General features: G+C 41.7%; 1 protein-coding gene across 2 annotated transcripts; it reads right to left on the minus strand.

Annotated features, from left to right (window-relative positions):
- Positions 1 to 3,799: 3,799 nt before the first annotated feature.
- Positions 3,800 to 14,265, minus strand: stil (STIL centriolar assembly protein). Of its 2 annotated transcripts, none has more exons than XM_038286791.1 (16): positions 13,888 to 14,265; positions 12,385 to 12,492; positions 11,857 to 11,972; positions 11,596 to 11,783; positions 11,258 to 11,502; positions 9,190 to 9,273; positions 9,018 to 9,104; positions 8,771 to 8,924; positions 8,601 to 8,704; positions 8,418 to 8,526; positions 6,318 to 7,442; positions 6,034 to 6,133; positions 5,750 to 5,966; positions 5,346 to 5,436; positions 4,693 to 4,961; positions 3,800 to 4,615 (listed from the first exon to the last, which is right to left on the minus strand). In XM_038286791.1, exons 1-16 carry the CDS (start codon positions 13,965 to 13,967, stop codon positions 4,036 to 4,038), a joined length of 3,657 nt encoding a protein of 1,218 aa, XP_038142719.1. In that variant the 5' UTR covers positions 13,968 to 14,265; the 3' UTR covers positions 3,800 to 4,035. The 2 variants fall into 2 exon arrangements, with proteins under 2 accessions (XP_038142719.1, XP_038142725.1); XM_038286797.1 differs by having other exon boundaries at positions 8,601 to 8,701; positions 13,888 to 14,264.
- Between the last annotated feature and the right edge of the window lie 891 nt (positions 14,266 to 15,156).

The raw sequence follows: 15,156 nt of genomic DNA on the forward strand, positions 1-15,156 counted from the left end.
CTGTGTCCAGGAGAGAAACAGGCCCAAATCTGTTATCTATAATCTAAGGCAGGCATCCCCAACCTCAGTCCTCGAGGCCCGCTGTCCTGCAGGTTTCCCTGCTTTAGCACAGCTGATTATAATGATTGCAGTAGACCAAAAGCCTGTTAATCAGCTTTCAATTAAAATCAGCTGTGCTGGAGCAAGGAAACCTCTAAAACCTGCAGGATAGCGGGCCTCGAGGACTGAGGTTGGGGATGCCTGATCTAAGGTGTTGATGGCAGCAGCCCAGCAGATGGTTCTCATTAAGATGGAATCACAGCCAAAATATGATCAGACCAGATGAAACACCTATGACAGGAAAAGCATAGAGAACATAAAGTTAAAGAATCAGTTAACAAATACTGCAGAATGGGGGAATAGAGAGAGAATTAAGCAGAATGATGAAAAGGGGTTTCTATGTTCTCCAGCAGTCTAAGCCTATAGCAGCATAACTATAGAGATAGCTCAGGATAACCTGAGCCACTCTAACTATAATCTTTATCAAAGAGTGTCTGCCTCATTAACTAAAACTGGTAGATGGTTTCACAGGAGAGTCCGGCCTTGAAGTAACAAATGCATGGACTAGCTTCTCAGCATCACTTCTTGACAAGATTTCTCATTTCTAATTTTAGAAATCTTTTTGATATTGAATTTGACATATCATTGTCATCCATCTAATTAAATGGATGACAATGTTTAAAGGATTGCTTGACATGTATTTCTGACAAATTTCCGTGCAGAATTCTCAGTTTTTCATGGGCATTAATATAACAAAATAGATTTTTTTTACCCTAAAAAGGAAAATGTCTTAAGCATTCTTAAATTTGGATAAAGAATAGTGATACAGATAAATAAAAACGGTAAAAATACAACCAGCGTTTAAATCAACATATTTTACTGCGACATGTTAGAAAGTTCATAGATTTAAGCATAATTTCATTTGTATGGATCATATTTAGAGCCTTGCTCAGACATTTGAAACTGATTCTACTTTGCTATTCTTATTTTTTACAAATAAATGTTTTCAACATGTTTTTTCTGTGCTTTTGGGTGGAATGTAGACTTGTACACTGTATGTCTCATCTGCAGATAGTCACTGAATATTTGTCAAGTTACTTAAAGTTATGAAGAAAAGCTTTCTAACTACAGAGGTTACTAATGAGTTTGTGAAAAGAAAAAAATATTTTATATCTGAGAATAAACAAATGAAGAAAGAGGTACCCATGATGTCTGTACAGTAGTTAAAACAGTAGAAACTTGTTTCAGGTTGTTTTTTATGTAAACTCGTATTTCCCCCTAGTGTTTGAAGCAATAATTCTGTTTTGAAATGTTTCCAAATTTGCAAAAAAAAGTTTCAAAAATAGTATCTATTGTTTCTGTTAAATCATTCAAATGAGTCATAGTTACATACGGTGTAATTTGATATATAAAATTTTGATATATACATAACTTTTTGTTTGTTTTTAGTCTAAACTCCCTGATAGGTATTGTCGAAATGTTTTTCGAAAAATTTAACAAAAGTCAACTGGACTCTGACAACTTATTTTGTGGTTGTCAATATTCTGAAAAACTGAAAATGTGCAGCAGGCATTTCGTTTTGGTCCTCTGCAAACCTTGGTGGGGATATTTCTGTGGCAATTCCTGTGGGTAAAAAACCCAGAAATTGTACTAAGTAAAAGTAACACTACTTCATCAGATTTTTACTCAAGCAAAAGTAAAAAGTAGATACTACTGAAGTGGGAGTAAAAAGGCATTTGGTAAAAAGGCTAGTACTGAGTAACTGATCTACTGACTATCGATGACCATAACTGATTTAATATTTTATTGAGCTACAAAACTTACTAAATCAATAGTTAGAGTATGTAGAGTATGTTAAACTAGTATACTGTGTTCTGTATTATCTCTCTCTACCTCCAAACCACATGACATACTAAGCAGTTAAAAAATAATATTTAACTTACCGGTAGTAAAAAAAAAAGAAGAAGAAAGTGTGTCTCTCAATTGTGCATATTTGTTCCAAAACAAGGTTATTTTTCCACTCAGAATGGATGGAGTTGCCAGAGATCTTACTCAAGTAAGAGTAGTGATACTTAAAAATATTTTTTACCAAGTAAAATAAAAAGTATAATGCTGTAAATGTAAATGTCCTAAAAGTATTTATTTTTCAGAAAAGTAACTCAAGTAAATGTAACTAGTTACTACCCACCTCTGAATTTAAGGTATCCACATAACATAAAAATGCACACACCAAGATCTTTAGAATCTCTAGAAATAGGCATGTATGATACAATAAGAGCACGCTATGTCAGCAAAAACAAAAACAGGCAAATTTCCTACACAAGCATCCTTCGATAAAGGATAGATTGTCCAGGGTGCAGCAGTGTTTTTGTTTGCAGTGATGGGAGTTAAACAGTCTGAAGGCCTAAGGAACAGAAGAAATCTGAAACCTTTTAGTGGAACAGGACAGCAGTGTGCATCTGAATGTACTCCTCTGCCTAGTGACTGTACTATGCATCGGGTAATGGATACTATCCAGAATACTCAGTTTATTGAGGGTCAAGGTATCAAGCATGAGTAGGCTTACTTCACTCATTGTTTCATGAATATTTATTACCAAATGCATTTTATTGTGAACTAATATACAGTTTAACAGAGTACTAAGGGCAAGTCTTCTTCTATAATTTCACTGATTAACACAAAACAAACCTTAGTGGTAACTTTAATGGCCAACAGGTGCTGGCATTAAGGCAAAAACCTTTATTAATTAATTCATAAGAGCTCATAAACACTGTTTACTGGATCCGAAGTGCCCTAAAGGGACGTTACAGCAGATCCTTCCTGCTGGCATCTGTTAAGATTTTTGCTTGTTCCGAAAGCCACTGAAAAAATGAGCAAATGATTGAGCAGGTTGTTGCTACTTTAATCAACTATATAATTTTTTGTCTTAATTTCCAGCATTGCTTTATACTTAATGTAGCATCCATGGCTTTCAACAATATTAATGTTACCGTAATATCCCTGTTTTCGCTTTTTTTTTTTTTTTTTTTTTTACTTGAATGAGTAGCCGATGCTTTTATTTACTGCTTGTTTTCTTAAACTGAAATTTTCCCTTCGTCTGAATTTCCCTCTCAAGACGTGAAAAAAAATTATATTCTTTATCTGAGAAAACAAGTAAAATATTTTCAACAACAAAAAAAACCCCTCTTAAAACCGTACATGGGGATTACTTTTAAAATGTAATTTTAACACAAATGCCAATAGCTGTTTTTCTTTGTCCCACATTAAGACATCAGAACATCATTTTAATTGGAAGCTTGGTTTTAGCTAAAGGTCTACTCTTAATTTCTGATATAATTGGGATTGGTCATCTAATTCATTACAAATTAAATTAATCTCTGTATATCAGCTTCTTCCATACCGGGCATTTTTTTTATCCCAAGAGCAGATTTAAAGACAATTCCAGTTTTAGACAATCATTCTGTGAAATAGTTCTAAAGATTTGTAGCAATACAAACACCAGGCATCATATCAATATATTCATGATTTACTTATAAAACAAATTTTCTCCTCTGACAACTGTATTCCTTAAACTTTGTTTTTGATATGTTGTGAAATATTACTCTGATCTTTAATCAAGATTTGAATTCAAAATAACTGATCTTAAAATAAAACTGAATTTTAAAAGTAAAAAACAAACATATTTGAAAACTTGCATTATATTTTAATAAACTAACCAAATGTATTTGATTACTAAATGTAATTTCAATTAAAGCAACAATTTAAAACTTTAAAGTCAATTTTATTAGTGAAAATCATAAATATTAAAAGTGCAAAAGAGGTTTCACATAAAAACCAGGGGATGACACATAAAATAAAAACACGAAGATCACCAGAAAGAGCAGAATAAATTCAACATCATCCCAACCTACTATTGAAGTTCATGTGTGGTAAGGGGTTGTCCAGGTTCCTTGCTGGTGCTTAGATTTAGTTCTGGTCCTTCGACTCAGCAGAGGTTTAGAACAGTTTGGGCAGCTCCCTCAGGCGGCTCAGGTCCAGGATATTCCCCACTGATCCTTCTGGCTGTTGGCTTCTCATTCGGTCTATCGGAGCCCTCCTGCCAGAACAGTTCTCCTTGTCCTCTGAGTCCGGTTTGGTGGTTACAGCTAAAAGCTGCATTTTTGGCCGCAGGTCCCGGATCAGCTGACTCTGTGGGAGGAGCTTCACATTCAGAGCTTCGGTCAGCGGCTGACGGACTTCTGGAATTATGGTCTTCTCCTTCTCCTTCTCTTCCTCCTCCTCCTCCTCACCATCCTCCTCGATCAGGCCATACCTCCTCATGTACCTCCTGGTGGCTAAAGACATGTTGCTTGGCGACAGAAGTGATTCACTGGAGGAGGAAGGGACAGGGATGGTTTGTGGGGCGTGGCCTCCCAGAGACAGCCGGCTGAGCTGTGATTGGCTGAGGTAACGAAGTGCGATGGCGTTGGCCTCCAGACTCAGATCCACGCTCCCTCCGGGGAACAGAGCGCTGACGGTCGGCTCAGAAACACTCAGCCTGGAGACAACCGCTGCTGGGTTGATAGTGGCCAAGGTGCTGAAAGGAAACATTACAGAGATCAGAAAGTGTCAAAGATCCGATCCAACCAAACTCTGCCTGGCTGCACTCAGTACCTGGCCATCTCCACAGCTTTGATTTCATTTTCATCTGACTCCTTCAGATCGTCTGCCTCCACTCCGAGCTGCTGCAGCCGCCGCAGGGTGGCCCGGATCACATCATCTCCTTCAGGACTCTTCCTTTGCTCCTTCTTCTGATCCTGCCTCCTCTGAGATGAGGATCGCTGGGAAGACTGCGAGAGCTCCGACACAGATAAACTCCATCTTCTGTCTTCCTTGGCTTCCTGTTGGCCATCTGCATCCTGAAGACGGGTGCTGAGTTGAGTCTGATGACATTGAAAAAAAAAAAACAAAACAAAACATTTTTTCTGAGAAGAAACCGACCGAACATCGCTGCATAAGCTCCAATACCTCCTCCATAACTGTTAAAACTAAGTTAAAGATCAACATTTAAAGTACATGAAAAAACAAACAAATAATTCTTCCTCTGAGTCCTAACAGCTGGTTAATTTCATACCTAGCAGGGCAACAATATCTCAGATAACTGGGGTAGATCTAAGAAAAGCATCTCTGACCATCATGTTTCTTTCTGTTCTGATCAAATTAGAAGAAAAAAAAAAAGACAGCCTACTGATCTCTGTATCTAATTATCTAATTACAGCCCTAAAGCTCTCTTTGCATCTAATTACAGATCATATGCTGGGAGTTACCATCAGGTTCTTGTAGAAGCTCTGCTGCTCTTCTGGAGGTCTGTACATGCTGACACTTTCTCCCAGAACAGGGCTCTGCAGACCGCTGACACTGAACAGAACAAACCCAAACAGAACACTGAACTGAATATCTCAACAAGGAATACAAGATATATCCTGCTAAATAAATCAGAAAACTTTTTCACCTACAGGAATGTAGGTGAAAAATCATATAAACCATGTTAGAGGTAATATTGTCCAGGACCCTCTTTTTGGAGAGGTCTGCATGATAGGAGGTGGAAGGGGAGGCGTCCAAGAAGCATCTTAACAGACAGCTGGCAGCTCCTCTCCCTGAAGGCTGAGCCCAGCAGCTCGGTGGGTCATCATATGATCAGTGAGGTCATCCAGCTTAGGTAGAGTCTCACCTGTGAGGATCAGATGAGGAGCAGGACGCTCGCCGCTGGATGTGTTCTCCTTCCTCAGGTTTGTTCATAGACAGGTCATGTGAGGAGGTGGAGGTGCTGCAGGAGGATGAAGGGGGAGATCTGGAGGAGGGTTTGGGCTTCAGGAAGGGTGGCTGAGGTTCCGGTTCTTCCTGAAGAAGCGGCTGATCAGAAGCTTGTCCCCAGAACAGACTGGCACCTGAAACAGCAGAGGTTTAGAGGAGGAAACCTGTGGAGGGTTAGACTCCCTGAGCTGCAGATCTTACCCGTTTCCACGGCGATGCTAGCGGTGCTCTTTGACGTCTGAGTCTCAACCTGCCGGGCAGAAGGCTGGAGCCTTCCTTGAGCCTCCAGCAGCATCTGGACCTGCAGTCAACAAGAACAAGCTTTGAATAATGAGGGTCCAGTGCACCAGGTTCTAGCTGATATAGTTGCATAATCGTTGAATATTAGAAAAAGAACCACTTGGATGATCTATGAAATGTTTTCAAATAAAAAATGTAGGAAAACAAGAATTTAAAAGACAGCAGGAACACCCTGCAGTTGCTACCTGAGCCTGCAGGAGGCGCAGCTGCTGGTCCTGATGCAGTAGGAGCTGGTAGGGGTCGGTGGTTAAGAGTCCACCCATTTTCTCACAGCAGGGATTCCCACATTGAGGACGCATGGGCCAGGGAGAGACAAGGTCTGTTGCTGGAGAGGAGGGGTGAGGGGACGAGGAGTCTCCATGGCACGGAGGAGCAGGAGGAGTGTGGCTGCAGGAATAAGTGGGCTGGTAGACGGGAGGAGGGGGGCTGTGACGTTTAGGGACAAGAGGAGGGTAGTTATGGGGATCAGATGGGGGCGGCTGAAGAACAGTTTGAGGAGAACAAGAAGGAAGAGAAGGAGGAAACACACACTGATGAAATTGTGGGAGAGCAGGAGAAGCCTGAGGGCTATAGGGAGGAACAGGAGCCTCATGGGGGCTGGAAGAAGCTGGAGTTTGGTGGTGGGAAGAGGAAGAAATGGAGTGAAGACCTGAAGGAGGAGGACTCTTTTTAAAGGTGCAATGAGGAGAAGGAGCAGTGTGACGGCTGGAGAGAGGAGGAGTCCGTTTATGAGAGGAAGGAGGAGGAGGAGGAGCTTTATGGTTAGAAAGAGGAGTTTGCTGATGACGGGAGACGGAGGGTATAGGAGTGGACGGCAGTTTGGTAGAAGGATGAGTAGGAGCAGAGTGACGGCTAAAAGGAGGAGGGGTTTGCTGATAAGAGGAGACAGGAGGTGTTGATGGTTGTGTTGCATAGTTCTGTGAGGAAAGAGGCACTGATTTCTGATGGGAATGCGAAGGAGGAGGTGCAGATTGGGGGCTGAAGTGGGTTTGCTGATGGAAGTGGGGAGTAGCAGCGGTGGGGAGCGCTGGGGAGGGGAAAATGGAGGTGCAGTTGTTGGTGGAGCAGCAGGAGCAGGTCTGCTGCGGGTTGGAATTCGGGGTGCTGTGGAGATTAGGAGGAGGGGGAACAGGAGCAGGTTTGGGGGCAGAGGAGGTGGTGGAACTGGAGCTGGGGGGAGAAGCTGACTTCCAGTTAGCTGGAGGAGGCCTGTGGGCGGAGCCAGAATCTGTCCTCACGTTATGATTGGAGGAGAAGCTGCTTTCAATCAGCAGGGAGAGTTCAGGAACAGACGGCTGAACTCTGCGAACCTGAAACAAACAAATAAACATCTGTAAGGCTTCAGCTGAAAAAGGCGGGGCCTAAATCTGACCTCACCTGCACTGAATGACATGGGCTACGTTTACAGCGCAGCCTGAAGTGACCAGAACCGATTTTTTTGCTCATATGCGACCTGGATCTGATCTTTTCATGACAGTCTGAACAACACACTCCGATTTTTTCCAATGTTACCGAGGCCGCTTAGCTATGTGGTCCTGAATCTGATACAAATCTGATCTTTTCATATCCGACCTGTTTCTGAACAGCCAGGTCGCATCCATCCGACCTGAATGTCATTAATAACTGACAGTGGTCACTCTTCTGCTTCTCGCTATGCAAGAAAAACAACAACAATGTGGCTGATAATGCAGAGAGTAGTATTTATGTTTAACCATCTTGGAAAGATTGAGTTTTTAAGGTTGGGAAAGATTGCTAGATGTTCTCCAGCACTACCATCCATGTTTACTTCCGTAAACACAGAGCATGCTTGCTTGTGACGTCATTTCATCCTCTACTGCGCATGCAGGACAGGTTGTATGACTGCAGTTCATGCAGGAGATCACATACAAGTCGCATATATTTGGAAATGTGAACAGCCAAGCAAAAAAATCTGATTTAAAAAAAATAAATTTGGAATTGAGCATTAAGGCCTGCAGTGTGAACGTAGCCTAAGACAAGAAATCAGAAGTGACCTAATTCATTGATGTTTAGGTCAGTCTTAATACCTCAAAGCCTGTTTTAAAACCTGAATGACAGGATTGTTCAGCATAACTTGGTTAATTGTCATAATCTTAAGCTCTTTGTCTGATATTTCACTGCAGTAATGACGTCTCTTATTTTTTTCACAGATTTTTGATTGGCTCATTGTGTTTTTCCAGAAAGCAAACAGGAAACAGGCTGAAAGATATTGGAGATGGAGACAAACAGGGACAGGAGCCAGACAGGCGATGGAGCTGATCTCTGACCTGTGGAGCTGGAGGATGAGGACTTGGAGACGGTCTGGGAGAAAAGTCTTCATCCTCGACTCCAGAGTCCTGATCGCTAACAGACAGACCTGCAGCTGGAGGCGGCGTTCTGAGGACAGAATCACACATCAACGTCACTCAACGTTCATCTTTATTCAATTATTAACACATGAACCTCCAAACCTGTTGAATGAGCTCTGAGCTGCTCTGAAGATTTCCGCCTGTCTGCTGTGGTCTTCTGAATCCAACTCGCACCGCAGAGCTCTACCATCCACCGGCGCCACCTGCTGACAAAGCTGCATTTTTACAAAACCCTCTTCATCTCCAACACACAAACCTAATACAAGCTATACCTGATAAAGAGTGACAGACTGGGAAGAAGTCAGCAGCTGGAAGTCCAGCTGGGGCCCTGATCCACGCTGAGACACTCGACACTGGAAGAACTGAGGAGCTCTGTGGGTGGAGCCAAACACGACGAGGAGGAATGAGCCCATCTCAGACAGAACCCTGAAACCCAGCAGACACAGGAACATCAAAAAAAAAAAAAAAACTTAAAACCCCAGAACAGTTTGATGGTCTTAATTTTAACCAGAATCTCACCTGTCCTGCAGGGCGGAGCCAAACATGAACCTCAGACTCCAGGCCCACACCTGAGGGCTGTAGACGTGTGTGACTCCACTGAGCCAACTAGGACAAGAAAAACCTAATCACTAAGATTATGAACATGTGCTTATTTTATAAACACCACACATAAAAATATTTCTGAACCTACAGGCCAACAAGTGGCAAGCTGGAGGCTTTAGGGTCAGACTCGAGCAGGAGAACCAGTTTCCTGGTCTGATCCATAGTCAGAAACCTGCAAGGAAGAAAAACAATCAATTCAGTTCAGCTTATTTATATAGCGCCAATTCACAACATGTCATCTCAAGGCACTTTACAGTTCATCAGATCATACAGTCAAATTGATTAAAAGTTTTCTATCAAAGGAAAACCAGTTGATTGCATCGACTCATTGACTTGAAGTCAATCCCTCACACCAAGCATGCTTTTAGCGACAGTGGAGAGGAAAAACTCCCTTTTAATAGGAAGAAACCTCCAGCAGAACCAGGCTCAGTGTGAGCGGCCATCTGCTGAGGCCGACTGGGGTTCAAGGAGACAGAAGTAGAGATACAAAAAGCAACTGTAAAAGGCGGCCCCGTCCAGGAAACATACAGTCAGGCAGACTAGCTCTAAGCCAACTCCCATATCAGAGGATGAAGAAAGCACATCCAGCCAGTCACAGTCAGAGAAACAGGACTACACTATAAAACAGGCTGATCTCCAACATCTATAAACAAAGGTGTTAATGGCAGCAGCTCAGCTGATATTTTTCTCCAGGAACAGTTCAATCTCTACCATTATACTCTCGCTGCTTTTTCTCATAGTAGCTTTTATCTGGTCTGTTCCTGACAGATTATGCAGAGTGTGAGAATAGAGATAGAATGAAGCAAAATGATGAGATGGGGGTCCCCATGTCCTCCAGAAGTCTAAGCCTATAGCAGCATAACTATAGAGATAGCTCAGGATAACCTGAGCCACTCTAACTACAAGCTTTATCAAAAAGAAAAGTTTTAAGCCTACCCTTAAAAGTAGACAGGATGTCTGCCTCACAGACTAAAACTGATGGTTGGTTCCACAGGAGAGGAGCCTGATAACTAAACGATCTGCCTCCCATTCTACCTCTTAGAAATTCTAGGAACCACTAGTAAACCTGCAGATTGAGAGCGAAGAGCTCTGTTAGGAACATAAGAAACAACATATCTCTGATATAAGATGGGGCTTGGCCATTTAAGGCTTTATATATGAGAATGTTTGGGACTATTCACATTTTGAACAAAGGCAATACCGTCTAAGATAGCTTTACGGCTGAACTTAAGCGATCACCTTATATGTCAGCATGGAAGTTAAAATCCCCCTATGATGACCCTGTCAGTATTTAATACCAAACAGATAGGAACTAAAAAATCATCTAAAAATTACCGCCAGCCTGAATAACAATCTTACTGTATTTAACCTTATCCTTAGCCAGCAGTTTTAGGTAGGATGTGATGTTGCCCGTTTTGGCCCCCGGCAAACATTTGACTATGGTCCCTGGTGTCTGTAATGCCACGTTTCTGACTATGGAGCTGATAATTACAAGAGTGGGCTTCTCAGTGGGTGCGTCACCGAGCGGGGGAAATCAGAAACGTGAACGGGTTGGTGGTGACCAATGGGCAGAGATCCAAGACTACGCTTTCCACGTACAGTTACCCAATTGTCTAGCTGCTCAGGCACTTTTGGAGGACAGCTACATGGGGAGCCTACTTTAACTCCTGGATGTTTGACAGCGTGAAGCCTGGATGCTAACTCTGACACCCTCGCCTCCACATCCCATTATCACTAAAGGAGGCAGAGGAACAACAACATCTGACACAGATAGCAGGAGAGATAAGAGGAAGAAGCAAGAGTTGGAAAAGAGTCAAGGGAGGGAGAGAGAGACGCCATAGCTATGCTAAGCTTGTGCTAGCCTAGCTACTCCTTACTACCAGAAATAAAACCGTGTGAAAGCGACAAGGGCACGGAAGAGAAGTGAAGCAGAAGGCGCTATGTTTTAAAGTGGTTTTGGACAGTTAGTTACTTAGATACAGAGATATAACAGAAAAAAATGACTTAATTCAGATGGAGATAGCCTGAACAGCAGTCAAAACAGGAAGTCAACACAATACGTCTCACCAGCAACAGCAGTATCACCCTCTAGTGTATCCTAGATCAGTGCAAAGTGACCAGGATCTATCTAAAGCATAAAGTAAACAGTCTCTCACCCCCTCTGTCGGCCAGCAGGCTGCGCCGGGCGGCCGATGCTTGTCAGCGACCTTAGCAGGGCGGTAGGGATGATGGGGACGGCTCGGACCGGCTGAACGTCTAACCCAACGGCGGGACAGACGGACGACCAGCTGAGGTTAAATGTTGCAGCATCAGACGTCTGGGAGTAAATCACATGAGCTCTGATCTTCAACAGCTGAGACAGATCCAGAGTCTGTCTGCTGCTGACCGCCTGCTGCAGTGCCTGAACCACCAAAAATATTTGATTCACATTTATCATCTGGCCAAAGCTTGAAGTAATAAAAAAAATAAAAAAAAATAAAAAGCAAAAATTAACCTTAAAGCAGTGATGGAGCTCAGCCTCTGACATGACGACAGCATAAGGCGAAGTCTCAGACTGAGCAGAGAACAGGCAGGGAACCAGGACATCTCCGGGAAGAAGAGCGGACGGCACCCGGTCTGTGGCTCCTGCTTGATCCCGACCTGGATCGAAGCGGTCCAAGGTCACAGTGACCCCTTCCTCATCTGGAGGACACACAACAGGATTTAGAGCATTAAGAAGACAGGTGAATTCTTCAGCATTGAGTCAGAATCAGACCTTCATTCACAGCGACTGATCCCAGGAAGAAACACTGAAGGCCGAGCTTGTGACTGCGACGGGCGTGGCGCTGCGCTAGCCGAAGAGCTTTCTCCAGGAGAACTATTTGAGGTTTCCTGCAAAGGAAGATGAATTTATTAAAAACCTAACCTAGAAACTTTAAATGAAGAGCAAAAGACGTGTATTTATTATTTTTCCCATTTAAGTTGAAGCCAGCAGGAACAAAAATAAATAAATAAATAAATCCTGGTGGAAAATGCAAGTTAAAAAAGTAAAAAGCACATACAGAGAATAGTTCCAACTATTTGCATTTTCAGCTCCAAAACATGCACTGGACTTATCACCAGGTTAACTGAACAAGAGAGAAGACCAGGCTTTCTGAACATGACACTCAGATCATTGGTTACTAATAACAAGTTAGCAGCCTTTTATTTTATTCCTCAACTCTTCAGGTAAACATCCAATTTAATCAAAGCCACCGTAGATTCAGCAGATGTACAGGAACAGAACCGTGTCTTTGATGTTTACCTGTGGGAATAGAGCTGGAGGCGGAGTGTCTCTCCAACAGGGCTGCCATCCCACAGAGCTAAGCGGGATTTAGGGAAAGTCAGCTGATTTAGGGAGCTTACGAACCTTCTGCAGAAAGGAAGGAAAGAAAACAATGAGAAGCTTGTTGGAAACAGGAAGCAGTGTTTACCTCAACCCGAAACAACAGATGAACGTGAACAGGCTCTCTCCTGGTTTTGTTTCAGCTGGCGTTTCATTTAGTTCAGTTTCAGCCAAACTAAAATACAGCATTCATGTATACAGTTGAAGATGTAAAAACTCCAAGATAAGCCGGTAACAAGTCTAAATTAGAGAAAAAAGACTTCATGCATCATCAGCTGTGTTGCGATGAGCAAAATTACAAGACTGGATTTAAATAAATAAAAAAATTTGAATATTTCTCACATGAGATTAAAATCTTAGAATCACATCATGATGCTGGTTTACTTGCACCTGGCTTTATTCAAAGTAGAAGTACTCTGAGATGTACAGAGTGCTCAGATTTCCTGAACGCTGCCATAAACAAACAAAAAAATAGTCCTTATTATGGTCCTTACTGTTCTGAGAACCAGAATGGACCCCTAGCAGGTTCTGAGAGCAGCTTTCTAAAGGCTCAGAAAATAATTCTGCTGTTTCTTCCAGAAAAGACGAGATAACTAACATTCCTTAAAACTCTGAGCAAATTAAAGTTCAGCATAAACTACACCTCTCAATCAGAACATGATGCTATATCGATTGAGGTGAACATGTTTACAACATTTCAATTGTCATGTCCACATGACTGATTGACCATTTATTCTGGATACTAAGGTCCATGTACAAATGACTGTTGATTTATTATTTCTGAGAGAATGGAACAGCTCTAAATTGTGATTTCAGTCTAATTTTTTTTTAGTTTCCATAATCAGTGGAGCTTCTTAAATGGTCTCATCTCCTAAAAAACACCACAAACCTTGGATCACTCAAAGGTTTGAAGGGACCCTTGTCTACAACTTGACTTAAACTTCTCATATCACATATTCATGCTCCTGTCACTGACAACTGCAAAAGCAATCTAACTTAATTGGTTTAATTAAGGCTTTCAGAAAAGGGATTTTAAACTAATCATCAGATAATGTCCTCTTGTTCCTCATTTAAGGGATCATGAGAAATAATTGTTTAACTTCTGCCTTTGTTTTTCTCTGTTCAGCAGTCACTGACGCTGTTTTTCTTTTTCTTTTTTACCCCAGTTCATTACTAGGCTGTAGTGCTAAACAATCAGAGTAAATGTGACTGAATTATTATTGATATAATCACCTGTTTATTTTGTATTAAAATAATATTTCGTTGGAGTAAACAGTTTAAACCAAATGATTACTCAAAGCGCTCATTATGTGTACGTTTTAAATTTAAGATTAAAAACCTTCGTCAACTAAATTAGTAATCGGTTAGCTTTGTCTAAAAGCTGCTTAAACTCTGACTAAAAGCTGAACACAACAAACCCACCTTCCTCTCATGTTTTCTGGAGTAAAAACCTCCTGAATGACTTCCCCGGGCAGGGCCTGGAGGTTCACCGGGTAGCTCATACTCGCTGGGCCCCAGAAAAGTGAAGCTATGAGCCCTAGATGAGAGACTTACACCGAAGTCCCCGCAGCTAACACGGGCTGCTAACCTTCTGCTCCAAAAACATCGGCTCCGTTTTAGCTCCACTAACCGGTCGAAGCTCCTCTTTGTTTGATTATTACTGGACGTGTAAGTCAATTTCTCCGGAAGCCGAACGCATCCCTGTTTAGTGGAACGTATTCCAAAAGACAAAACAATCGACCAAAGTTAGGCGTCGTTTAATTATGGCGCTGATTCTGGATTTTACTGGCGGGGTAGCGGAACTAACCTATAGGAAGTGTTCTCACATTCAGTCTGACCAATCACAGTTCTAGTTTGACTGGCGTCAGCAGTTGTTAGCGCTACTCAGAAAACTGTTACTCGATACTTCCCCCTACAGGTTAACGAAAATATTTTTTCTTCTGCCGAATCCCTGTTGGCATGACAACGTGTTGCAGTCCACGGATTTTGATCTTGATACAGATACAGAGCAGTAATCTTTTACAAACCAATGTCCATGAATAGATATATAAATGTAAATAAAAACAAATGTTCGAACTGTGACCTTTAATCTCTTAGCACATATGGGTAGAATTAAATATTAGATTTTTCATCATTATTACTGTGAAGCTAATGTGACTGTTTTTATTATACTTATAAATTCACCTTATTAAAGACACGCATGGGTAAATGGCAAAATGATTTGAAGTAAATCCTATGTTTGCAAACTTTTTATTTAATTTGTTTTATTATTTTTTATGGTTTTGTCTTTTTTGTCTCATAAAAATGACATATTAGATGCTTATGCAAATATATGCCTATTTATTGTGTCTGAATTATTGAAGTAATTGTGATATTTAAAGACAGTGCTATTGCTTTCATTCTACTTTTATTCTACTGCACTTAACTGGCTCTACACCCTCTGCAGGGTGCTCAAGGATACATTAGCTTTTGCCCAATACATCCACATGCACTTTAGAACGGAGTTAGGGACCTTTACTGTGAACGCTCCGGTCTGTAGAAGAGGAGCAGGTTTCTGGTTTCCATTGTTGGTATTAAGTCAAAGCTGTTTATGGTGCCTGTTGGCCTCCCGCAGAGCTACCATCTGATAACTTTTGTGGACAGAATTTCTAGGTCAGTCAAGGGCCAGTGGATTTCATCTCTGTGTTTTGC

The sequence above is a fragment of the Cyprinodon tularosa genome, unplaced genomic scaffold (genome assembly GCF_016077235.1).
Source record: "Cyprinodon tularosa strain WSP-4 unplaced genomic scaffold, ASM1607723v1 ctg106, whole genome shotgun sequence".
Classification (NCBI taxonomy): domain Eukaryota; kingdom Metazoa; phylum Chordata; class Actinopteri; order Cyprinodontiformes; family Cyprinodontidae; genus Cyprinodon; species Cyprinodon tularosa.

Coding starts and splice junctions, on each gene's coding strand:
- stil (XM_038286791.1), bottom strand. CDS start 13,967: ATGAGCTACCCGGTGAACCTCCAGGCCCTGCCCGGGGAAGTCATTCAG. Junction 12,493..13,887: donor CCAGAAAACATGAGAGGAAG/GTGGGTTTGTTG, acceptor TCCTTTCTGCAG/AAGGTTCGTAAGCTCCCTAA. Junction 6,134..6,317: donor TGCGCCTCCTGCAGGCTCAG/GTAGCAACTGCA, acceptor TGTTGACTGCAG/GTCCAGATGCTGCTGGAGGC.